This window comes from Lichenostomus cassidix, chromosome 21 (assembly GCF_008360975.1).
Source record: "Lichenostomus cassidix isolate B80296 chromosome 21, HeHo_3.0, whole genome shotgun sequence".
Classification (NCBI taxonomy): Eukaryota; Metazoa; Chordata; class Aves; order Passeriformes; family Meliphagidae; genus Lichenostomus; species Lichenostomus cassidix.
Genome location: NC_139501.1, coordinates 5,750,975 through 5,776,982, shown reverse-complemented (window position 1 = coordinate 5,776,982; position 26,008 = coordinate 5,750,975). Strand labels below are relative to the sequence as shown.

At 53.3% G+C, this 26,008-nt stretch overlaps 1 protein-coding gene across 1 annotated transcript; it reads right to left on the bottom strand.

The window, feature by feature from the left end:
- Window positions 1-74: 74 nt before the first annotated feature.
- On the bottom strand, window positions 75-26,008 carry PLEKHM2 (pleckstrin homology and RUN domain containing M2). The gene is given in 22 exon segments (XM_085079996.1): window positions 75-1,146; window positions 1,485-1,601; window positions 1,685-1,864; window positions 2,071-2,230; window positions 2,678-2,743; window positions 3,026-3,213; window positions 3,291-3,423; window positions 4,014-4,102; window positions 4,436-4,500; window positions 4,790-4,880; window positions 4,961-5,030; window positions 5,564-6,319; window positions 7,379-7,613; window positions 9,878-9,937; window positions 12,191-12,377; window positions 12,839-12,926; window positions 13,404-13,503; window positions 13,870-13,920; window positions 13,923-13,979; window positions 14,693-14,802; window positions 14,954-15,060; window positions 25,561-26,008. Coding segments are annotated over 22 exon segments (3,108 nt in total). The 5' UTR covers window positions 25,621-26,008; the 3' UTR covers window positions 75-1,008.

The following is a 26,008-nucleotide window of genomic DNA, read 5'->3' as shown; positions in this document are numbered from 1 at the left end:
TATTCCAGAGGCTCCAAAGTGACAGCAGGAGGAGGGGCAGCAGCCCCTGTGGGAACTGGGCAGAGGACCAAGGCTGAGTTACCAAGGTCTATTTATTTGGGGAGGGGGGGAAAGGAAGCAGATGTATGTACATATACATTCAATCACGTACGTTTCCTCCCAGAAAAAGGCCCCATGAACATATATTACATGAGAAGGTCTCCAGATTATTATTATTAATATTATTTAAAAGCTGGGGTTGTGTCCCAAAGTGCTCATTGTGGAGCGCAAGCGGCGACGGGTCCTTGCTGGCCTTGGATGCAGTGAGCCAAAGAGATGGGGACGTGTTTGGTGGCAGCCACATGACAACATCCCTCAGGACACCTCAAGAACATGGGACTCCATCTCTTCTCCCCCAGTGCACAAGGCCAGAGTCCAAACCACAAACTGGCTGCTGAGATTTCCTAAAACCATGTATAAAGCCAAATTTTTGGCCCCATTCCTTCTTCCTTACCCTCAAATCTCCTGGACAGTGGTTCAGAGGTGTCCAGAGGCTCCAGGCGAGCTCTCCAGGAGAAGGAGGCAGAGTGGTGCCATCCTCAGTGATTGTATGAGCAACAAAACATGCACGGTAGCAATTCAGTGTTCCTGCCTCACCCCTCTGCGCCCTGACCCTGTTCGAAAATGAACAAGTCCTCAGTTCTGCTCCCCACCACAATGGGGATGCCTGTGCCAGCCCACCCCTCTCCCACCCTCTCCCTCACTACTACTGGGATATTATTCTGTGAAAGGCAAATTATTTGCCCCGTGGCAGCTGGACGAGGAGGAAGGCTCAGGTGGTGAAGTGTCCGGCTGCTCCCCAAAATGTGCCCGATGCCCCCGGCTCGGCAGAAAGCACGGGGTCCACACTGCAGGCACGGCCCTGGTGGGGACCAAGCAATGGCAGGAGGGTTTGGTGTGCCAGTTGGCCAGATACAGGCCCTGATCCCCAAAAATGGGCCCCCGAGAGCTGTCCTCCCCCAGCCAGGGTTAACACCAGGGGTCCCGCTCGGCCCGTCCCCGGCAGAGACTGTCGCTGCGCTGCCAGGCGCTGTTGATGAGGCTCTGGGCATCCTCACATTTCTTCTTCATGGCAGCGTCCAGAATGGCCTTGTGCTGGAGATCAACCTGAAACACAGGCGTGGGGCATCAGGAGGGGGACAGACAATAGTCACTTCTCCATCTTGCTGTAAAACCATCTCATATCCACACGGGAAAGTCGCCTGTGTCATGAATATAGTGACAGCGGGGCTGACCCAGGTTCCTCCCACTCCCCTCACCAGCACTGGATGCTCGTGGCTTGTCTTGCCAGGCTCTAAATCCCACATCCTGTGGTTACAGGGACCCAGAAGAGCTCTGCGGCTCTCCTGCCCTTTGTGGGAAGGCCGGGTTCACCTCACAACAAAAAATTCACCCCTTAACCCTCCCTCAACCAATGAGGGTGTGAGGCAGCCCTACACACTCACCTGGTAGATGTTCCTCCACGCGATGTTCAGCGCCGACAGGAACCTCTCCAGTTCCGTAGTGCAACTAAAGTAGAGGACCCAGGGGGGCAGGAACTCCTTGCTGTCCTGAGCAAACTCCTAAACACCAAGAGAGAGGCCGGGTGTCAGCACCAGGTGCTCACCCAGCCCCAAGCCAACAGGTCCCAAAGCCCTGCACTCACCAGGAGACAGTACTCCTTGCCAGCCTCTGTGGAGACAGCGGTGATGTCTGTCAGCTCCGCAGTGCCCAGCGAGCGGAAGAAGCTGGTTTGACAGTCCTCATGACATGTAAAAGCCTTCTCGTCTGTCAGCACGAGGCAGCAGGGAACGCACGGCGTTGGGGCAACACCCTGAGGGATCACCTGTGTGGGGTGGGGAACAGGCGGGTAAAATCTGGCATGAGAGAGCCCTATCTCCATGGGGTGCCCAGTGGGGAAACCCTCGTGGCTCAGGATAAAGCTGCCTGCTCCATCCTGCCAGACATTCCTGCTCCCTTCGGCAGCTCCAAAGGGGCTCTGGGAAAGGAGGGGGTCGAAGCACCCACACTTGGGGCCTGTCCCTGGCTCACCCCTTTGGAGACAGCTTGGCAGAAATACTGCATCCAGTCTGCCATGTCCTCCTCGTTCTCAGCGCTCAGCTCCAGGGAGGGCCGGTCTGTCAGGATCACCTGGAAGGAGTGGGGCCGGTCGGTGGTGTTGGAGCGCCGGCATCCCCCGCACTGCTCACCGCTGGGAGAGAGGGGGGAGGATGGAGATGAGTGGAATGGATGGGCCAGCACAAGCCTGAGAACAGCCTCTGACTGCCCTCCCTGGGTAACACCTCACCCCTCTTCCCAACAAACATTTCCCATCTGTGACATCATCTGGGATTGCTCCAAGGACCATCTCCAGGCTCTGCACATTGCAGGAGACCTGGAGATGAGCATGGTGGGCTCCCAGCATGGCTCTTGGAGGGGTGCATCACCCCTCAGAGGCCAAGGCCCCATCCAAGGAAGGAAATGAGCTCATCTCCACTTTGGCACTGGGGCCAAAACAAATGGGCACCAGCCCCCGGGCAGGATCAGTCAGGATTCCTGTGTCATGATCCAGCCCAGAACCCCTCCCTGGACATCCCAAGTAGCTCCTGCTCCCCAGATCCCCATAGAGTTTGGGTGCCATGTCCTACCAGCTGCTTACCCCATGTTGATGGAGAGCAGAGGGGTGACATCGGTGCGATCCGGGTACTGGTACAAGATACCGTTGCTACCGTTTCAGAAGATGAGAGAAAGGAGTCAGCTCAGCCCTGGAATCCCCTGCCTTTGGTCCCACAGCCACCCCTGCCCTGCCCTCCACCCAAGCAGCCCTGTGGGGTCACACTCCTGCTGCTGGGCACCCACAACTGGTGGCTGTAGCGACCAAACCGGTGGTTTGGCCCTTTTAGGTGCCAAGATGAATCTTCTCCACCTCCCAAGCAGCTATCAGGCAGCAAACTGCTCCCAGCGCCTTCTCCCAAGAGCCCTGTCTGACCCCAGCCCCGGTGCCCACCTGAGCACCACGAAGCAGGGCTTCCACTGCTCCTTGCCCAGGTAGGAGGTCCCTGCCTTGTAGTGCAGGATGCCATCCTTGGTGACCGCGTTTTCTGCAGAGTAGCTGTTGCTGGCGGGTCCCAGTGCCTCATCCATGGGGTCTTCCCAGTGAACGAGACCATAGAAACGCACAACCACATCGCAAGCCTGTGAGAACCAGAAGTCAGTGGTGTCTCCCCTGAGCCTCTGTCACCTGCAGTGATGGTGGGGATTTCCAAACTCACCTCACACTTGGACTCCTGTGCCACAAACTTGGCAAGCGCCAGTTTCTCCATGGTGGCATCCATGAGGATACTGGGATATGGGGGCTCCCGGCACCCTTTGATCATGGCTGACTTCAAGGAGACCAGGAAGAACCTGAGAGGGAGGCAGAGATCTCTGACAAGGCTGGGGCAAACAGCCCCTCATCTCCCTCATACACTCTGGTGCCCAAGGGGCTCCCCTTAACCATGGGCCTATGGTCTTCCAAAGCAGAGTCGCAAAATCAACCTGCAGACCAAAGGTGATGGGAGGTTGCAAAGTCTGAACTCCAGAAAGGAGATGGGTGACACTGGGAGGTGGACACTCATCCAAGCACAGATTCCAGTATGACCTGATGGTCACTTCCCTGAGCTGACAGCAGACAGATACCTGGGGACACACTTTTGAACTTAGGAGCTCATCCCTACTCATCCCGAGTGACACAAGGGACATGTGGTCTGCACTGCCCAGATCCCCAATGCTCAGACTGAGGGATGGGGTGACTGCTTTATTAATCCAGGGAAGATACTTTGGTTGTATCCATGCCTGATGCATTTACAGCTGCCTGCTGGGTTCAGCCAGTGGCATCAAACCAACTCCCTGACCCCTCACTGGTGGCAGGACTGTCATGAAGGGCTGTCTTTGGAGTCTCCTGTATTCCCCAAACCCAAGAATTCCAGAGCTCCATGCTCCAGCTCCCCACTCACTCAGTGAGAGCCATGTCGGCAGTGTCGAGCAGGAACTGCTTCCTCCGGTTGGTGCACACCAGGGTCACTGTCTGCTGATCCAGCCCAACCTGTGCCACACAGGAATGGTTAGGGAAGCCAGGCACAGGATGAGGGGCAACAGACCAGGGCAGACCATGGCTTCTGGCACCGGGGAGAGGGTCAGCGGTCACTCTGCTGCCCAAGCAAAGATGTGAGCAAGGTGGGCACCCACAGAGGTGGCACTGGAGGAGGAATCACTTCCAACTCTCCCAGTCTCAAAGATTCCCTGCCCAGAACACTCCCCGTGGACACAAACACACCCCACTGTGATGTTCCTGGCACCTTCACCCCTTGGTCAGAAGAGAACTGACCCCCACACTCGCCTCCAGCTCCCCCTGGCCACCCACCCCAGCCAGGCTCACCGAGATGTAATCCAGCTCATTGTAGGACACAGCCTCCTCCACCATGTATGGTTTCTCCGCTGCCCCTGGCACAGACACAGAGAGCCACGTGAAGGGGGGCACAGGACCCCCTTTGCAGCAGCAGCAGCAATGGACCTGCAAACCGAGCCGTGTCCCAGGCAGCATGGAGCCAAGGGACACATGTCCCATGGCTCCAAGGGGGACAGGTCAATCTGAGCTCCCTAATGTGACCAGGGAACACAAGGGAACTGGCAGTGAAGGCAGTGAGCTATGGTGGCCTAATCCATGGACAAGCCATGGATGGAGCCTCCCTCCCTGCCGCTGAGCCCAGAGGCTGTCAGGATATTGAGATACCTTTCCGTATCAGGTACACATAGCAATCCGTCAGCAGGACATAGATCAGCTGCAGGTTCCCTTCCATGTGCCCAGTACTCATTCGGATCATCTGCATGGAAAGAAAAGAGCTCTCAGTCCTGGGCTGATGCAGGCACAGATCTGGTACTTCAACTGATGGAGACCACTTACCCTGAACAACTGCTCCTCGTTCTCCCGAAAGACGTGGATCATCAGCAGGAGGAGATGGTTGTTATCCACCCTGTGGAGAGAGACAACAGAGGATGGACACAGGTATGAGGCTGGGTGAGTCCAGGTGTGGCTAGCACAGATTTTTCCCATGAGAAATTTTCTTGTGTTTTATAAATAAAGATAAAGTTTGGATGTTGTTGGAACAGTGTCCCAGAACTTGGACAGTGCAGGCCTGGCCAGTCAGGCCTGGGGGAAGGCTTCTGACTGACCAATCTGGGTGACTTTTGAGAACTCTATATATGTGATGAAATCAAAACAATAAAGGTCATTCCTTCTTGCCACTGAGAACTGGTGCTTTCATTACTCTGCTAGCTGCTCAACAGCGACATCCAGGAAGGGCAGTCCCCTTCCTTATTGAACATGTCCATGATTTGGGCACTTGTTAGCTCCCCAAGACCTTCTCTTCCTGACCCTTTGTGCCTCCTCTTCATCCTGAAGAAGGATGGGCTTTGCCCCCCAAATAGAGGACAAAGGAGAAAAGTGCCAACTTGAGCTCAAGATTATTTGGAAGATGCTCCTCCTGCTGAGCAACCCCATCCTCACCTGAATTCGGAGGGATGGGTCAGCTCTGAGGGGCTGCCCTGCCCTTCCTCCACCCCAGAGTCCTCGGCACTGCTTGGGGAAGGGCTGGGCTGCTCCTTCTTGGGCTCACTGAGAGCCTGGGGGTTGGTAGTTTCTGTCTGGCCAGTTTGAGGTTCATCACTCGCCCTTTCAGACTCCTCTACTGCCCCAACTGCTTCTCCCCCTCTGCTTTCTTCTTCTTCTTCAGGAGCCTCAGGGCTACCAGAAACATGTGGCGGTTGGCCAGGCCCTGGAGGGTCATGGTGGCCACCACCTGGTGCAGCAGCGTTTGGACTCTCAACGGTAAATCGGTAGAAGTCCATGGGGGCTGAAATCCCCTCGCTAAGGTCGCCAGAGGACGATCCATCCGGGGTCTCCCCTGGCGTGCCAGTCCGAAAGGGCTGCCCGGGGGGCTCCAGGGCAGCATTCCAGCCCCCAGGGTCCAGCTGCCCGTTGAGTCTGTCCATGACCTTGCTCAGGGGCTGCCCCACGCTCTCCATGGATGTGTCCTTCATCTCGGGGATGCGCAGGGCCAGCGGGCCGAGGGCAGCACGCTCCCCACCCTCCTCCTGCCCGCCTGGGGCAGCAGGGCCCTCTTCCCTCGGTGGCTCCTCCTTGTCACTGAGCCCATTGACACCGCTGTCCCCGCTGGCCTCGGGTGCTGCAGGCATCGGGCTGTTCACTGCCTCCTCGGGCTTCACCTTCTTCTTCTTGCCTGTTTTCTTCTTCTTGGCTAACCTGTGAGAGAGAGGAATGTCACTCACCTACACCTGTTTAGACTCTGCAACACACAGGGGGGTCCAACCCTTTCCCAACAACATTCCTTTGCAATTTTCCCTATTGCAGAGAAATCCTTCAATAGAGAACATTGCTCAGTGTACAACCATGTAGAGACCCCCTCTCTGTGCCACTTGTCATGAGACACAAAGTATGGACTCTTTTCCCTACCTATCCCAAAAAGAGGCATCACTGCTGACACAGCACCTCGGGCTTTCTTTCAGCTGTAAAACGGATCACAAATGGTTGTGGAGCTAAAGTGACATGGGAGAAATCCCTGGTTGAGATCAAGAAGCTGGGGAAGTGAGGAGGTTTCTAGAGGTGGGAATGCTGTGTCCCTGCCTGCCAGAAGAGGGAGATGCAGGCTGGAGCACACCAGGATTTGCTGCGGAAGTGCTCTGGCACCCATGGCACCCTAACTGCTGCCAGGTCACCCTTGTTTGGGAAGCGAGCCCGGTGCTCCCCTTCCCTGTGTCTGCCATGTGGTATGATGTGTAAAACCCAGCTCCTCTGCTCCTTCCCTGGAAAAACTGGGCACCAGAACAAATCACAGCCCTGCTGGGCGGGTTTGGGGTGTCCCCATCACTGGGTGTGAGCAGACAGAGCCTTAAGCTTTGTCTGCATTCAGGGCTCCGAGGGATCCCTGGGAATCTCCTCTGCAGGAGTCAAACACCCAAACATCAGCCAGGAGCTCTGCAGAGACATCTACCGCAGCAGGTTTGGCCACAGCTCACTGACAAACAGGAGGAGCAACAGGATGGGAGAAGATCCAACCCCAGAGCTGTTGCAAAGCTGCCACCAGCTGGAGAGAGCTCCAAATAAAAGCTCATGGATTACTCTGAGCCTTTCGACACACACTAGCAGGGAAAGGGGGTGATGCAGAATCAGCCCAAGGGACCCAGCCCAGCCCCAGAGGGCTGAATAAAAGCTACAGCACAGACACCATCCTTGCTGGGATAGAAGCGGTGGCACATCCTCAACAACTGCCACCCCATTCCAGGCCAACAGCTCTGTCCCCACCTGATGACCTCCAGCTCTGTGCAGCTCTCGGACTGGTCCGTTCCCTCGGGGGTGGCCTCTGCCTTGTCCCGAGAAGCCGTGTGCACTGGCGTGGTGTCAGCTGAGGACATTGCCTCGGCCTTGTCCTCGTTGAAGGGGTTGTGGCGCTGCGTGGGGCTCCTGACCGCAGCCCTGCTGCCGTTGGCCTCTGAGGCGGTGGAGCGCGGGCAGCTGAGCGTGTCTGTCAGGTCTCCATCTGCAGGGACAAGGTGGGAAGAGCAGATTGATGCCAGCTCAGGCTCCTGGATGGAGCCAGATCAAGCCAAGCTGTGCACTGGGAGCTCAGGGCACTGTGTGGGCACCATGCTGCTGGCAGTGTCAGCAGATCCTGGCGAGGAGGGACAGGCAGGCCAGCGTGAGACCCAGCACCCACTGCAGTTTAGAGAATGCCTGAACACAATAGCTTGGTCACCTAGGAGCTGGCAGCCAGATTGAAGAGCAGTGGTGTCCATGGGAAGAGTTTGGGGGGTCTTGGGGCCATTGTTCCTGAGCAAGATGACAGCGAGCAACAAGGCTGCTGCTTCTGTCCTGCCACAGGGCCATGGGAAGGTGCTCGCTTGGCTGGAAGGGCAGACACGGAGCCAGCCCATGGGGCAGCAATCCTGACAGAACTGGCTGCTCTCCTCTGCCCGTGTGAGACACACGTGGGGGCTGTAGTGTGGTGGAGGGGACGATACAGCATTCACGGGGGTCCCAGGACAGCAGGCGGCACAGACAGGGTGGAGCACAAACAGCTGGGCCATGTTAGTCTTTAGAGGGAAAAGGGGCAGTGGAGAAGGGCTGCAGGAGTCATGCTCAGACTGTTATTATCCATTATCCATCCAAAATCATGGTTAAAGGAAGGTTATCCATGCCCTTCTCTTCTCCAGCACCATTCCTGGTCTAGTGGAAGGTGTCCCTGCCCATGACAAGGGATTGGAATAACAAGATCTTTAAGGTCCCTTCCAACCCAAACCATTCCATGATTCTGTGATTCCTTTCCACAGGCAGCTAAAAGGACCTCTTGGGAAGAGAACCACAGCCCTAGCAGACTGAGTGTTGGATCTGAGGAGGAAAATGAAACCTCTTGTAAAACTCTAGTCCAGACAGTTTGTGCGGGATGATTCCAAAATGCCACTTTGTTCCCACTGAAAAACCTGTCCCAGAGCAGGGCGGGTGTGAGCTCTACCAGGGAGGTCAATTAGGTTTTAATGTCTGCATTAAAGGGAAATTCATGGAATCGCTTAGGTTGGAAAAGATCTCCAAGATCACTGGGTCCAACCATTAATAAAACAAAACATTTAGAAGCTATTTCAACCCCACACCCCCAGCCTGCACCACCAAACCACTGTCACTTCTTTGACCTAAATCCTGCTGGTTCGGCTGAGACAAAACAATCTTTGTCCAAAACAGAGAATTTCATCCCAAAATACATTTGCTGAAAATGGGGAATGGCACAACTTCCTTAACCTCTGCTCTGTCCCCACAGCAAGGAATCCATCTGTGAGCTGACCTGGCAGGGGGCTCTGATGACAATTTCCCTGTGGCTGAGGAAACTCAGCCTGGAGCAGTGGTGGATCCCATTGGCACCACCCTGCACACGGGAGCTGTGTGTGCCTCAAATCCAGAGGGATCTGCCCCCAGCACCCCTCAGCTTCTCCCAGCCTCCACCCAACACCCACACTGGAGCTGTTGGCTGCACCTTGGGGTGGACATATGGTCTGTACCCTCCAGGGACAGGTTAAACCACCTCTGTGACATCCCTGTACGCGGGGTAAGGAAGAAAATGAGAGGGAGCATGTTAGAGCCCAAGAGCAATACACATGGAATTCAGGCAGATTTTCCCAAATATTCAGGTGGTACCATCAGGCTCCATCCAGGAGCTGCAAAGGACAGAGTGTGGGTGTGTTTCCTCTGGGGGTGAAGCAGAGAGGGTCCTGCTCCAGTGCAGGATATGCACAAGGGCTGCATGTGGAGGAAGAACAAATTCCTTTAAGCTGGGCACATGCTCTTGGCCATGAAGGCCAGAGGTAGCTGGTAAGTGGGTTTAAAAAGTGGTAAAATCAATAAAAATAACAATTGTAATGACCCAAACTGAGCATAGCCATGTGCTGGACGTTGTGGCTTCACAGAAGTTTTGACACAGGATAGGATGATCCAGGGAAAACAAAACCTCCCAAATTAATCCCTGCAAATGCCCAAAATTAAAGGCAGCAGAATCAGTTCAGCTGTTTTCCAGGGCTTTCAGGAAACCAATGACGGTGGATCAGTTTTTCAATCAGAACCCTGCGTGATTTACCCCAAAGAGGAAATCCATGGCATGAGGGCAGCTGGTACATCCCTCATTTTGGGCCTGTACAGAATTCCATCAAGACAGGGCAGTTGGTTGTTAAAGAAACAAACATGGGAACATGCAGCAAGCTCAGGGGGCAGCAATGCAGAGAGAAAACCAAAATGCTGTAAGAGATGAGTGTGTCCCACCTTCCCAGTCTCTGCTGGGCATGGTCTGCATTGCTGGAAAGACATCTCCAAAATCATAATCTACAAAAATGAGGGATAAAACTCAGGGTTAGAAATACAAGTAGTGGGGAGGGAAGTGGGGAGAGCGTGAAGGGGATTTGGGGAGGGAGATGGGAATGGGGAGAAACAAAACAATTGTCCACTGGTATCTGAAACACTTGAGAAAACAGTCAGTGGATGTGAATGGAGACCAGCTGCATTAATGGCTGTTCCTTCTGGAACAACCAGTGTTACGGGAGCTACAATGGGACCGGGGAAGGGTGAAGGCCCCATTATTCAAGCTGCTGGGAAGCTAAACCAGATAATCAGTGTCACTCAGGGCTTGATTCTCTCTGGGAAGCAATTGAATCTCTCTGTGCCTCAGTTTCCCCACTTCACACTTACCTCCCATAGACACTGTGATGTTTGACTCACAACTGTTTGCAAAGCCAGGGTCTGATTAAAGGGAAAAACCTGTCCTCTGATCCTAAAATCCTCATTTCCACCCACACTCTCAGGGTAGAGAGATGCTCCTGTTGAAGTGATGAGCAGGGTAATAGTTACAGGGAAAAGTTAAATTCCTCCACACCAGAGGACCCTCCTGGGTCCTGGTCCAGCATTCCTACACCAACACCAAACCCTTCTGTGTATGGGGAAACTGAGACACAGAGCACAGCCCCTGCCTGGACACATGGAATAGGCTGAGACAATGCCAACCCCAAAATCTAGCTCCAGTATCTCCTGGATGTCTACTCCAAACCTTTATTCTTTCAAGCATTAAGCAGCCATCTACCACACAGGCCAGGACTGCAGCCAAACCCAAGGGACACCCAGTGGCAGGGACAGGCAGGAGATGTCTGGCACCAAGACATGCTCTCCTGAGGGAGGAGCAGGAATACAAACCCAGCGTTGCAGCAGAACAGCTGCTTGTGCCAAACCTCTGGGGCAGAGAATCTTCTTCCTGTGATTCTTATTTCTAGGCTCCTTGTGCTGTCTCCAGCTTCCCTGGGATGCTGGAGATTCAGCATGAGCAACTCCCTGAAATCCAATCCTTTCCTGAGTGCAGATATGGGTGAGCCCAAACCATTGCTGTGCTTCCAAGTACTTTGTTAAAACAACCCTAATGCCCATCCCAGGCTGTTCCTTCTCAGCATCTTTAATACCTGCAGGTTCTGTCTCACACATAAAAGGTAACTGGTGACCCTTGTCCATCTGTGTGTGGGCTCAGTTCCAAATTCACTGCATCCACCTAACAGTTCATTCCATTCCAGTTCTATTCCAGAATCCCCTTTGCTCAAAGTGACATAAAAACCAGGACAGGGCCAGTGCACTTTGGATTAGGAACAGCATCAGCAGAGCTGCTGTTTCATGTGACCATGGTGAGTGCAGGACAGGAGCTCCCTGCTCTGGCTGCAGTGGCTTCATGGGGCAGACACAAGGTACATGTCCTCCCAGTTCATCAGGAACAACATCCAGCCTCTCTGAAGGGATAAGGGGGTGACTAGAACAATATATCAGGCTACTCAAGATGTATAAAGAGGAAAACCCAGCACCTCTGGGACCACTGGCTGCCTTTCTCCCAGACTGCAGACACAGAGAAGACTCTGGAAACTATTTCCCACCAGGTCCAGCATATGTGGGTCCCTGGACTATGAAACAAGCAATTAAAAAGCTCCCCTGCAGCCCTGTGTCCCTGCTGACCTGGAAGTCACATTCAGGCTTTATTCAGATACAGGCATGGCCTTCACTCCCTGGGGAGATTCCTCCAGTTCTTGCTAAAACCCCCAGGATGGCAATGTGGCTTGGGGTGACTGGCAGGGAGAGTCCTTCTCCCCCAGTCTGAGGCCCAGAATCATCCCAGAATGGTTTGGGTTGGAAGGGACCTTAAAGTTCACCTAATTCCACTCCCCACCATGGGTAGGGACACCTTCCACTATCCCAGGTTGCTCCAAGCCCTGTCCAACCTGGCCTTGGACACTTCCAGGGATCCAGGGGCAGCCACAGCTTCTCTGGGTAAACTGTGCCAGAGCCTCACCACCCTCACAGGGAAGAATTTTTTCCTAATACCCAATCTAAATTTCCCATCTTTTAGTTTAAAACTCTTTTACTTTAAAACTCTTAGTTTAAATCCATTTTCCCTTGTCTGGTCTCCCAAGGATTTAAGATGGGAAAGGCTCCCAGCCTGGCTGCTGGGTCTCTCGCTTTGGTGTCTTCCAGTCTAAAATTTGCTGTCTCATCCAAAGGGGATGTGGGAACAACACAGCCCTGCCCACACCATCCCCAAAACCCACTGACCCTCGCTGGATGGGGCGATGGCACTGTCATCCCATTCCAGGTTGGTGGAGGTGACAGAGTTGAAGGAGTTAAGGGAGAGGCTGTCAGAGCCATGCACAGAGCTAGGCAGGCGCTCCTCAAAGTCCAGCAGGTACTGAGGCTTGTAGTAATCAGGCATGTATGGGGCCAGATCCAGGTATGGAGCATCCTGCAAGGGCAGAGAATGTGGTGTGAGTCAGGTTCCAGTCCCTGTTATTGGCACAGCTGGGGGGGGGATGCCAAAACAGTGGGACTGTCCCTTGAACATGTCCTGTGAGTGTCCATTTCAAAGGAAACCCAGCAGTTTCACCAGGGTTATCCAGTGGATTTGTGTTTCCTGGAGGGACACCAGGGTTTTGTACCACACCTGCAGTGCTCAGCTCCTTTATCCCCACCAGTCTGCCCTGCAGCTGCCTTGCTCCTCCTCGGAATAGTGAAGAACTAAGCAATAGGAATAAATCCCATTGTGGGATCCTCAAACACCTAAGAGTCTTTCCCAAACCATCAGCGTCCTGTTTTCAGCAGAAGGTCAACAAGAAGCACGAAGTGGTGGGACCTGCCCCACCCTGGACTTCCCCCTGCTCCACATTCCTGCTCTCCCAGAGCCAGGAGAACAGATCAAACGCTCACCAGGTCCAAGTCAAAGCGGATGAACTCCAGCCCAGACACCAGCGTTAAGAACAAGGTCAGATGATCGTGACTGCAGACCAGGGCGTTCCTGCCACAGGGAGGAACAAAAGAGCTTTACAGATGTGGGAAAGAGGAGAAGCAGCTACAAGGGCCCTTCTGTTTCCTTGGGGGCGTCTCCAAGCTGCCATAGATGGGCCCTGGAGCTGGCAGCCCACTCCCTGCTTCTGTGGGCAGCCATTACATGCTGTCCCCAGACTGAGCTAGAGCCACATTTCCAGGTGTCCAGCAGAGCTGGGTGCCTGGACAGGAGCTCAGCAGCTCCTTGGAAATCATGGAAAAGATAAACGGGACTGCAGAGTACAAGCAGAAACTCGGAGAAATGCTTGCAGGGCCTTACAGAGTCCACATCTGGGACTTTTAAATTAACCATGTAAATTCCACAAGGGGAAAAGAAAAAAAATCAAACCCTGATCAACTGCTTATCCCCCACTGGCAAATTCAGGCTGGCTTCTGACCAGAAGTGATGTCGAGCAGTGCCCAAAGGAGAAGGAGCTGGGATACTCACTTTACATAGTACTTGTGCAGCAGGCTGAGGTTCTCCTGGAACAGCCTCAAGTAGCTCTCCAAGGAATTTTCATTGAGGGCAAGGTACAGCCAGGCCCGGCCTGGAAATAGAGCAGCAGACAAATTTATCTGTGGGGGAACACCTGAGAACAAGCCTAGAAATAATAATGAATTCATTAAAACCCCCAAGATCATTCATTTGTATCATTTGAGGGGAGCAACTGTGGGGGAGATCTGGGGGAGAAAATGCTAGTGAGAAGCTCATGATTTGGAGTAAAATTGGTGAGAGACAGATTAAGAAGTAGCCACACAACTGTGTCTCTCCAGTATGATGGGAGCCCAGCCAGAAATGCTCAGGATGGGAGAGGCAGACGGAGAATTGCTGTGAATCAGCCCAGGTGAAATTTGACACAAATTGTGGTGCAGAGAGAGGTGACAGTGGAGTCTGTGCTCAGCTCTGCTCTCACCAGCAAATGCCCAGGACATGACAGGTGTTTGGATAATCAGGCATGGAGGATCTGGGCACCGTCCTGCATCAAAAGTGGCCTCGATGGTCCCAAACATCCACTACGGACAACTCAGAGCAGGGAAAATGCAGAATCATGCAAATGACAGCTACAGCAACATGTGGAGCAAGAGGGGATGCTATGCTCCCATCTGCCAGGAACACATCCCGAGGGCATGGCCCCACAGAGCTTCCATCAGCCACAAACCCTTTTCAAGGACATGGTCCTACAGAGCTCCCATCTGCCACGAACCCTTCCCAAAGGCACTGCCCTGCAGGACTCCCATCTGCCAGAAACCCTTCCCAAGGGCACAGCCCCACAGAGCTCCCATCTGCCAGGAACTCTTCCCAAGGGCATGGCCCCACAGAGCTCCCATCTGTCTGGAACCCTTCCTGAGGGCACAGCCCTTTGGGTTTCAGGACAGCAGAAGCTGGGCTACATCTCAGCCCTGACCCCGATGCACGGTGACATTATTTCTAGAGACCTCATGCAGTCATGGCAGGACTGCCACCTCCTTGGCACAGGCTGCCCAGGGAAATGGTGGAATTGCCATTGCTGGAAGTGTTCAAACAATGCATGGATGTGGCACTTGGGGATATGGTTTAGTGGTGAATATGGCTGTGCTGGGTTAATGGTAGGACTTGATGATCTTAGATATCCTTTCCACCTTCAAGGATTCTCTGACCAATGGCTCCCTCAATCCACCAGCAGCCCCAGCTCCTCAGCACAACCTGGGCCTCCCCAGGTGTCCCCAAATCCAGAGCTGGGGACACTGAATACTCACTGCGTCCCAGGTTGGTGGCCACGTGCTGCAGCACTTCGATCTGTTTGATGGCTTCCCGGCGTGTGAAGTGAACAACCAGCACCCAGTACCCCGAGGAAAGATCTTGCAGTCTGGAGGAAGAAAAATCCCAGAGGAAAATTAAACAAAAGCTTCATTATCTCTACCCCAGCCCCTGCCTAGATGCTTTCCCCATGCTGAGGCTCCACACCAGGCTTTTTCCATGTGGAAAAGCAGCATCCCAGAGAGGGGCTCTGGGCTCACCCGTAGAGCAGAGCATGGTCCAGGTGTTCACACAGCCGCTGCAGGACCTTGTCATGGTTTCTGATGGCTGGTGTCTCATCTTCACAGGCAGCAAAGTAGCTCTGCAGCTGCAAAAGAAAGAGACAGGATAGCTAGAATACCCTTCTCCAGCCCACAAGGAGCAGGTGGAGGTGCCGAAACACTCATAACCAGCATTAAATAGTTTTTTGTGATCTCTCAGCTTGCTAAACCCTGATGCAGGCTTTACTTATGGGGTGTAGCCATTGGTTTTGAGAGGACCCTAAAGGCAGTGACTACAGGGACACCCTCACCCAGCGTCCCCATGTCTCACAGCCCAGCAGTGCCATGGTGGCTGCATAACCAACTTCCCCATTGCTGAGCAGCCTCCTCCCTCCCAGCCAACACTACAGCAGGGTCTGGTGGCTCCTCTGCAGCCACCACAAAGTGATTCAGAGCAGAAATAAACCCCAGCTCTGCTCTGCTTCACTTCTGGCTCTGACACGGATGAGGCCTCTCCTCAGTTTTGCTAGAAATCCTAGAAATCCCCTTGCACCCAAATCCAATATCCCTTCCCAGCTGACCCACCGGCCTTCTCCTGCCCCTAGAGCTTAAGGATCTATTTAGGTCCTGTCTCACACATCCTCAGCATCCAGGCAGAGAGATTACTCTCCTGGGATGTAATCTCAGCTGGATAGGCCATGACTGTTTGCTGGCAACAAGCAAGAACAGCTCAGCTGAGCCACAACAGTATTATAGACAATACATACGTTATTTTAGTGACCTGACACGTCTTTCCCAAACCTCACTAGATGACAGATGTGTAAAACCCAAAAACTTGACATTATTGTGCTTGTCAAGTCTGACCTGTCCCCCAAAACCAGTTTCTCCTCCAGAATTATTACTAGAGAAACCCCTTTAGAAAAACCATCCCGTCTTGATGTGAAGTTATCCAGGGGTCAGAGAACACCTCACAGCCCCTGAGGGAACTGATCCTAACAACTCTCTTAAGAATATGAACATATTGAGCTCCAATACCCTCCTGGCCTGAAGACCTTGAATCTCCCTGGAGCTTTTAGGTATGATGGGAGAGCCAGGTGTGTTCCTGCACGGAGCTGGTCCCAGCCCTTCTGTGGGAAAAAAACTGCTGAGCCTGGAGAATCACAGCCAGAACTCCCTTGTCTGATGGCACAGCCCCGTTCTGCCTGTCCCTGTGCTGTCCAATCCAGCAGGTGAATCCCCTCGGGAAGCAGATACGCAACAAGGTGGTGTTTGCAGAGGCACCTGTGGGTGCTCCGGAGATCCGCAGGGGTTTTCACAGCACCCAGATGAGACCTGGAGCATTTTAGCTCAGCAGCTCCTATCCATTTTTGGGATGAAGCTGTCCCAGAAGATTCCCACTACTCATAGGCAGCCCAGACTGAAGCAGAGAGGAAAATACCTAAAATCCCACTATTTAAGAACAATTTCAGGAGGTATTTGTATCCAGTGAAGCTGCAGCAAGGACACTAGAGGAAGAAAAAAAAAAACCCATAATATAGAACCATATCCCTCAAGTGATGCATAGATGGAATCATGGGATGCTCTGCAAGAGCTGGAGCACACTAAAATATCCCATTTTTGGGAAAATTGAGGCAGGAAGCAAAGATCTCATAGGACACGAAACAGTATTTGAAGGCAGAAATTCCCAGCTTGTCCCAGCCAGGCTGTGGGCTCTGCAGGGAGCTGGGGCACCCTTGGAGGAGGTTCTGGGTGTTTCTGCAGACTCTGCTGGACTGGGGAAATACAGCTGTGGGGGAGAGCTGGGGGGAACAAAAATAAATCAGGCATTTCATTAGCTCACCACTGAAAAAAAGAAGACACTGCTTGGGGAGGTTAATGTGGAGGGAACTTGGAGGCTGTCTATGCATCTGATTGGAGGAATTCCCCATGACAGAGATACTCCAAGCCTGGGCAGCAAAAGAGATGAGGAAACAAAAGTATTTCCTCTTTTTTCTTTCCTCCTTTCCCCCAAAATAACTCAAAACTTTGTCACGCTCCTTCCTGCAGCCAGTTCACAGCTCCCATCCCTCTCCATAGATCGACCCGTTCCCATCATCCAAGTGTGCAAACCACTAGCAAATGCTGGTTGTCTCCATCCAAAAAAATTGATTTTTCTTCCCTAGAAAAGCCCAATCTTTTCCCAGGAAGGGGTTTAAGTTTTGAAAGGCTTGTTGTGTGTTACACTAAGGGTTGGTGTCCCTTTTTGCTGCCCTGCAAGGAGCACTGAGCCTCCTGCTCTGCACAAACCAGCTCCCCCTGCATCACACCCCCTTCCTGGGGAGGCTGCAGGAAAACCTGGCCCCCCACCCATATCCAGAGCAAACCCACCCCAAAAGGCTCAACCCTGCCCCTCTGGCATGTCAGAGGATAAGCTGGTGCAACTGTGCTTTGCTGAGAGTCATGGGTCACACCAACCCATCAAGCAGGAAACGTGCACTCAGCAGTTTGGGATTGGGATTCTGGCACTCCAAGTCACAGCCTTTTAGGAGCTGTGGGTCACAGGGAAGCACGGGAGGGTTTCTTCCTACTGACATGTGCCACCATGTACCCATACAGCACTGCATCAAGGGATGGTGCCATTTCCAGCGTCCCTCCAAAATAAACACAGCCAGTGGCTTCCAGTGCCCAGCCAAGGGCATGTATGGCTCACTGGAGCACAATTCCCAAAAGATGTCAGGCAGGTGAATCGCTGCCCAGCCACCACAAGTCCAGGGAGGAAACAAGACACAGCAAGCCTCAGGATCTCCTGGGTGGAGTCATCCCTCCAGCCAGGGTGGGGAAAGACTTGCAAAAGCTGAGGGGGAGGCATTTTTGGCTTGAGAAGAAGGGTGAAGACACACGGAGGAAAGTTAGGATGAAACAGCTTTCCCAGTTGCGGAACAAAATCCAGCTGCACCATTTTTCAAAGATCCAATGCTTAGCTGAAAATTTGTAGGAATTACAAATGACCACAAGCATCATGAGGGATGATCCCAGCACCCACCACTGAGCAGAAGTGATGTGACACTGCCCTGAAGAATGGCATTTTATGGAGTGTTTATACGGAGTCTCTTGTAAATTGTTATAAAACACACATGGATAATTGAACCGGCCTCTCCCTCAGCAGTCAGACCTGTCTGGGAGGTGGTGACCAAACTTCCTGAGGCATCCACAAAACAGCTCCCTGACACAGCTGGGCAGTGAGCCGGGCTGGAGTCGGGGAGATCAGGAAGGAGGCCAATGATTGCGTTAAAAATGTCATCTCAGTTTTCTGGAGAGATGTTCTTTCGCTCTTCTCTGTGCCCCAAATCCAGAAGGCAGGGCTGCAGGCTGGCTCAGATGGAGGACTTGTGAGGTGCACGGCAATGCCTCAGGCCCTGACCCAAGGCTATTTATAGACATTCCTGTGGCCAAAATAGCACTGCTGGCATGCAGAAGGCATCCTGGCCATCCACCCACCGGGACCACTCTGCAGCCCTGACCGGGTGCAAGCACCAGCGCTCAGGGGACAAAACCTGCTCGGGGAGACAACCACAAGAGCCCAACCACAGGCTGAACACACCTGGGAGAAGCTGGAGCAGGAGGGTGTTTGTCCAGCAGGAACAGAGAGGTCTCTGTTGGCACCAGGGTTGGCACCAAGGTTGGCACCAGGGTTGGCACCAGGGTTGGCACCAGGGAACAATCTCACCTCGTCACCACCAAGGAGAAGGAGGATTTAATTGCTATTTATCAATCACGAGTTCATTTTTTTGGCAGTGACACACCCTGCCCCACAGTGGCACGCACCAGAGAGGCTACTCCTTGCACAATTTTATAACCTATTAATTGCAGTAGTTCTCAATGAGCGTGAAGCTTTCCAGGCTGATCTGCAGAGCTCCTGTGTTGCAAGGGAAGCCAGCAAATAATCAGGGAGGTGTTCTGGAAAGCCCATTACCAAATCTAATCATTCTTGTGGTGGCTCCTTTGAAATCTCTCCAGTAATTCTAAAAACTTATTGGAATATTGAAATAGTCTCCCTGACCTGTTCAGGGCTGGCCACAACCCAACTGAATACACATCTCCCCTCCATAAATCTGCCCTGCAGATGTTTCACCAGCAGTCTTCCAGTATCAATTCCATTTCAATTGCTCTACTTGGTATTTCCCTGGCAGGACAAACACGGCAAAAGAACAACACCCCTTGAACTCCTCAGCTCCTTAACTGGCATGGGAGAGGAGAGAGGTACTTCAAAACCCTCATTCCCACTCACAGCACATGGACTGAGGTGAGGGGTTTTCCCCAGCTGGAAGAGAGGAATACCCTCAGAAGCAATCCTGAAACTCCAGGGAGCACAGAAAAGGGAGACTGACCTCGTCCCAAATGACGGCAGTTCCGTGCCAAGGGAAGACACAGTGGGAAGGGCCAGACAGACACCTCAGAACTGTCACTCACCTGCTCGGAGGGCACAGACATTCAAGGGCAAATGGACAAAGATGCTGAACTCCTGTGCCTGGAAAACTCCTGGTTTTCCATACCATCCACAAAAGCAGGCTGAATTTCAAGGCAGGGGCGTTAGTCTCTCTCATATACTTGTACGACACAAAGTCCTATAACTCCAGCTCTAGCAGGACATTTTTGAGGTCACACACACAGTTTCACTCGACATTCCATACAACAAGCTTCCAAACCAGCACGGGCCTCAGTGCCCAGCTTCCCATCTCAGTGCATCTCGCCTGGATCTTGGGGCATTTTCCAGAAAAAACACACTGGCATGCTCAAAGCATCAGTGCCTGGAAGGCACCACGAGTGCCATCAGAGCAGCCTGGAGATGTGGAGAGACAGGAGCCTGACATGGGTGAAGCTAAAATGCACAGCAAAGTTGCTCTTTGCTGGAAACACTGAGCTTTGAAGCATTCTCAATCCAATGCCAGCAAGGTTGTCACCTCCTGGGTGACATACACTCCTCAGCTCCCAAACCCCCAAGGCTTTTCCGGGCCTTTCCTTCATTATTTCTAAGCAGCAAAGCTTGCAGAAGGCTGGACCCATGTGTGGCTCAGACATGGATAGGATTTTTTCCAGAGGGAATGCTTAGGGAGCATCCTGTTTCTCTGTCACAGCGAGCAGAGCAGGGGCCAGGCACAGAACTGGCTGCAGCAGAACAGGATCCCTGAGCTAACTAAAGGCAGATGGGAAGGTCACATGCTCAGTATAACAGAAAAAATAGATTTTATGGGGAAAAAACCCAAGTCCAGTGGCAAACACACCAGAAGCAAGCAACGTGCTGCTCTCCCAGGGAGCTGCTGCTCCCTCACACACTGGGTATCCACAGCTCTGAGTCCCTCCCCACCAGCCACAGCCTCCAGCCCGCGGTTAATTCAGTTACACCTCTTGGAGCAGTTCACCAGAAGTGGGGAAAGCTGAAATCACTCAACAGCCATCAAAATTGTGCAATCAGAGGTGGAGAGGCTTGGAGGCTTTGCTTCAGCTCCTTGGGAAAACCACGGCAAAATTCACCCTCCTAAACCAACCACTCTCTCTAGTTAGATGGAGGAGACCAAGTGCGATTTTTTAATTCCCAAAATGTTATCACAGCCTTGTCCACCCTCACCTCGAGAGCTGATTTTGATATTATGGAGGATAAGCATCAATTTAGGTACCTGCAGAACCCAATCCCCCTGAAACTGTGGATGACAAATCTCCTATCATCACCAGACCTGTGGTGGTCAGAGTGTGACTACCAGAGTGACTCCTGGATGGCCAGGCAGGGAAGTTTCCTGATCACTGGGATGAGGCAAGAGGAATTTCTAAAGAGATAAACCTTGAAATACTCAAGCAACCCAAGCAATACACAGCTGTGATGAGAGCAGAACCACACCACAACAGAGACAAAGCCCTTCAAGGCTCACCAAAACATGTCTGTGGACTAGTTAAAAGCACCTGAGTGACCCTTGTGCTTTGTCTTCACGGACAACTCAGCAACTCCGTGAGATTGCTGCTACCTCCACCCCCAGGCTTCTGGCAAACCTGGTATACAGGGCAAAGGAACACGCAGGACTACCCTGTTAATGTAGTCCCTGCAGCAGCAACAGATGCAGCCTGGAGAGATGCGTGTGAGAGGAAAGACCCTGGCAGAGACCTGCCCCAGTGGGCTTTGAGGCAGCAAGGTGCCCCTCAACAGGGAGCAGAAGGCAAGAGACTGTTTGGCTGTTTTCACATCTCCAGAGCTGCTGCCTCTGTGTCAGAGCAATGTGGTTAAATAATCAACCCAGGCAGAGATGAGCACATTCCCTATGTGATTTGAGTAGGGATGCTCCACTCTCCAGGGCTCCCTGCTCTTCTCCAGGACACAGGGGCACTAAGCCATTCCCAAACCCACCCTCCCTTGCCATGCAGGAGAAGCAGAGGTGTCACAAGGCAGAGCTCAGCAGCACAGGAGACTGCAAAGGCATTTCAAAGGTACAGGGCTAAAAATCCAACCTGGAGATAGGCAGCAAAGGCTCAGCATTAACTGGCTGTGAGGGCAGTGGAAACCTTCCTAAAGTCATGCAGAAACGGAGCAGAGCCAGAGCTTTTGGCAAGAACTCCTGCAACGTCAGCAAAAACCACTGCTCCACCTGATTGACATGCACCAAGGATCAGCTGCTCCTGAGTTCATGGGAATGTGTGTCCTTCAAAGCCAGCTGAATGGCCTGAAAACCAGAGAGGAGTCCCAAAATCTTGGATTCTGACCTCTTTTCGGATTTTACATTCAGCATCTGGAATTGTCAACAATAACACTGTTTAAGGACTTTGCATTTTCACCATCTAATCCCAGGCAGGAGAGCACTAAACCCCTCCTGAACTCAGGGAATGTCCAGGGAAACCCAAGAGTACACGAATCACCAGCTTCACGGACCAGGGAACCTGTGACAGGACCAGGGGACCTCCTGACTACTAGGACATGCTTGGCTAAGGATGGATTTGAAGCTGTTGGCATTTCTGGTGTGTTTTAGACTCTACCTGGGCACCACCAGGAAGCTGCTGTCATCCCACTGCCACCACATATAGCAGCATCTCCTAGAAGGAAACAAGCACTTGAGTGAACAAGGGCCTGCACACTGAGCCATAACATGCCCATCTCCAGCCTTCAGCCCCAATAAAGCCCTAAATCTTTGCAAGAAACAAGGGTTAGGCATCAATTTGTGCAATAATTTGAGCTGGAGCACAGCCCTAGCAGAAGGGGAACTGAGTGGGAAAAGAAATGGTCACAAGACAGAAGTAACTACTGTCCATGTGTGCAGAAAGCATCACCCTGTGAATTAATTTACAGCTCCCAGGGAGGACACAGAGGACCAACTGTAGTTGGGAAATCAAAATCATGCTCCCAATTCCCTTGGATCCATGTTGGAATTGAAGCGGGGAGCCAGACTCACAGTGCTGACATTTCCCAGCCTCTCCTGAAGCCACCAAGAGCAGAAACCTCTTGACATCCCTCTGGTTGGAGAAGCCGGTTTTGTCTAAGTTAGGTGTTTTGCTTCTCTCTTTACTGTGGAGGCCTGACTTCACATGTCCAAAATCCACAGCAGAGCTACCACTGATCTCCCACTGGTACTTGGGAAGCCACAGCGAATCCCAGAGGTTGGAATTATCCCCTCCAAGCAGGTTTGCCACTTCTCCATCCATGCTGCATCCCTCATGTCTTTCCAGGAAAGACACTGAGGTTTGAGGGATTTGCTTAAAATTGAAGCATTTTTTTGCTGTGGATTTGTACAGAATTCACCCACTGCTTGTGCTCAGATCCCCCATCCCTAAAATTCAGCAGCATTGGGTAAAAACTGAAATCACACCCAGGTACAGACACAGCCCTGGGTGTCAAACACTGCCCAGGGTTGTACTGCTGTTCCTCTCCTTCCCCATCCAAGGCTGCCAAGCACAGGGTGGTTTTCTCTGGGCAATGCCATGAAAATAAGGCATTTTTTTCTCCTCTTTGGATCTGCAGGTGAGAAAAGAAAACCCACACCATCACCACAGACACATGCAAACTCTCCATTCCACACCTGCACTGGTGGTGAAAGTGAGGAGTGAGCAACCCACACTGTGAGGCAGCTTACAAAATCAGAGGCAGGATGCTTGGAAAACTCCTCCAAGCCCCATGACACAATTCCAGGGCCAAGGAGTTACTCAAGACGAGGATGAAGGAGAGCAGGATTTCCCAGCACAAAGCCACTTGCTCCCCTAACCTACTACTTTACTCTTGCCACTCACAGGGAAAAAGAGGATCAGGGATTTCAGGCTAAAGTCAGAGAGGTGAGCACCAGGAAAAATCAGCAGATCCATAGTGATTTCCCTGAGGAAGGAGAACTGCATCCTGGGGGTAAAAGGGTGGAATTTCACCATGGCCTGAGTTTGGTTTCACTGGGGTAGTAGAAATTAATCCATCACACTGAAGTTTCATGTAGGTTCCTACACTTCCCTGAGTTTTGCTCTGAACAAGATCAAAGAGGCAGGATTGGAAAATCGCAAAATTTTCACTGCTGGACCATGACAGGAGTTGGCAGGGATAGGGCAGGCCAAGGTGTGTTGGCAGAGCTGGAGCTGAACAGTCCTCTTCAATCACAATAATAATTAAAATAAACACCATGTTGATTTTTTAGCATTTCCAACTGGGGTCTTCCGAGGATTTTCTGAATGCAAATAAATTATGTCCAACCAATCCTGTATGGGAAGTTGTATTACTTATACACGCTGGAAAATGAGGCAGGAACATTGCAGAGCACTGTGACAGAGCTCAAAGCAGGCTAAACATCCACCGATTTCCAGACAGATATGAGATTATCCTTAATTTTTAGAGGACAAAAAGGCAAGAGACCAAAGGTCAGGGTCATCCATGGAAGGAAAAAGCTGGGAGAGGTTTGCACATCCATTCTACACTCCAGAGGTAGTGTCCAGCCATCTCTTTCTTAACAGCACTAGGAATTCACTCATGCTGGTCTTCATAAGGCAAGTTTTCACAGATGAATCTGTGTCGGGACACACTACAGAGCACAGGAAAACTCCTTTTCCATAAGGCAGAGGAAACCCAACAACTGGAGAAACAACAGCAAGTCCAGACAGCCTTTCCCCCAAAACCTGGGATGAACACAAATAAAACTCCTGTTGCCTCCTCAAATTGAGCAGAGATTCTTTTTCAAGGATGGTTGGAGCTCACTTGTGGGCCAACCCAAAACTTCCAGCATGTCCTTGCAACTCACTCCTATGGCCTTCGAAAGATTCCAGCGTCCTAGTCCTCTCTGCTGGCTTGCAGATGTTCGCACCACCAAGATGGGTTTTAAGGAACCATCCAAGGAGAAACAAAGGGCAAGGAGGAGGTATGGGCACATGTGTTCAGAGCCCTGTTTTGAGGCCACAGAGCAAGGCATGAATGAACCACATATCCCCTGTGTCCATGGGAAGAATGTTGCAGGTTCTGCCCCTCTATCCCATGCCTTCTGCAGGACATGCCTGGCTGGATGGAGGACCTCTAGAAAGATTGTTTTAGGCTGCACTCATCCAAATCCCTCCTGAGTACAGCCCCAGGAAAAGGGATTTCCCCAATCCTGTCCTTTGAAGAGGAGAATCCTGGTATATCCCAGCCAGCTGCAACAGAGGGTCCTGGGATGACCCTGGCATTATCCCTTTGGCAAGGCAACCCCACACCCCAGATGTGCCACTCCCACCAACAGAAGGGCTGCATCCAACCTCACAGCCTCAGCACAGGGGGTCTCCAAGGACACTACCAGAAGTCCCCACCTCTGGCAGAGGGGATGTCAGGTGCCCTTGACCCCATACTCCTGTCCCAGAGTTCATCAGTATCCCTGGGATGTTTCTCAGGTGTGGGATCATCCCCCAGTGTCACACCTCAGGCAGAGGGTCCATAGGGACTGTCCTTCAACCGTACATCCATGGCAGTGGTGTGTGTCCGGGGGATCCCCAGGAGTGTCCCCCAGCCCTGCACCTCTGGCAGACACAGCCCCCATGGGCACCCCTGGGCAGAGGGGTGTCCCCAGGGCTGTCTTGGGGCTGTCCCTTGGCCCACAGCCCCATCCCCAACCACAGGGCAAAAGGGGGTCCCAAAGCTGTCCCAGCACCAGCTCAGGGGGATGCCCACGGCTGTCTCCAGGCCCAGGTGCCCAGAGCCCTTACAGAGGGGAGCCTCTTGCGCTGTCCCCAAACCTCTAACGCAGCAGGGCAGGGTCCCCAGGGCTGTCCTAGGGTTGTCCCCAGGCCTACATCTCTTGCAGAGGAGGGTCCCCAGGGCCATCCCCAGGCCCACAGCTCCGGCAGAGAAGGGTGAGGGAGCCCCTAGCCCTGTCCTAGAGCTGTCTCCAACCCCAGAGCCCCGGCAGAGGGACTGTCCCCGTCCCCAGCCCCAACACAAGGGGGTCCCCAGGGCTGTCTACAACGCCACCACCACAGCACAGCACCGGCCTACACCCCGACTCCAGGGCTGTCCCCAAGCCCGCAGCCCCGGCAGAGGGGCTCCCCAGAGCTGTTCCCACCCCCCACAGCCCCAGCCCAGGGGTGTCCCCAGGCCTAGTCCCCTCAGCACCGATGGTCGGTGCCCGCAGTCCCCGCCGTGTCCCCGCTCCCACCTTCTTGACGGAGAGAGAGATGTTCTCCAGGATGCGGTCCTTCACCTCCGCCGGCTCCATGGCGCCTCCGCCCGCCGCCGCCGCCCGCCGCGCCCGCCCGGCGCAGGCCGAGCGCCGTCCCGCCCGCCGGGCCCGCTCCGTCCTGCCGGCTCCGTCCTGCCGGCTGCCCCGGCCGGCCCCGGGCTGGCGGCTCCGCGGCGCTCAGCGCGCCATGGCCGGGCGCGGGGACGAGCGGACCCCGCGGGAGCGCAGCAGACCCGAACCGCGGTGGGGCCGCGCTCCGCCGGGTACTGAGGTCACGGGGAGGGAGGGACGGAGGGAGGGAGCGAGCAGCGCTGCCCGCCCCGGGCCGGCAACGGGACCGCCCCGCCCGGGGACCTGGGACCGGCCCAGCTCGGCCGAGCCGAACGGAGCCGAACGGAGCCGAACGGAGCCGAGTCCGGCCCGG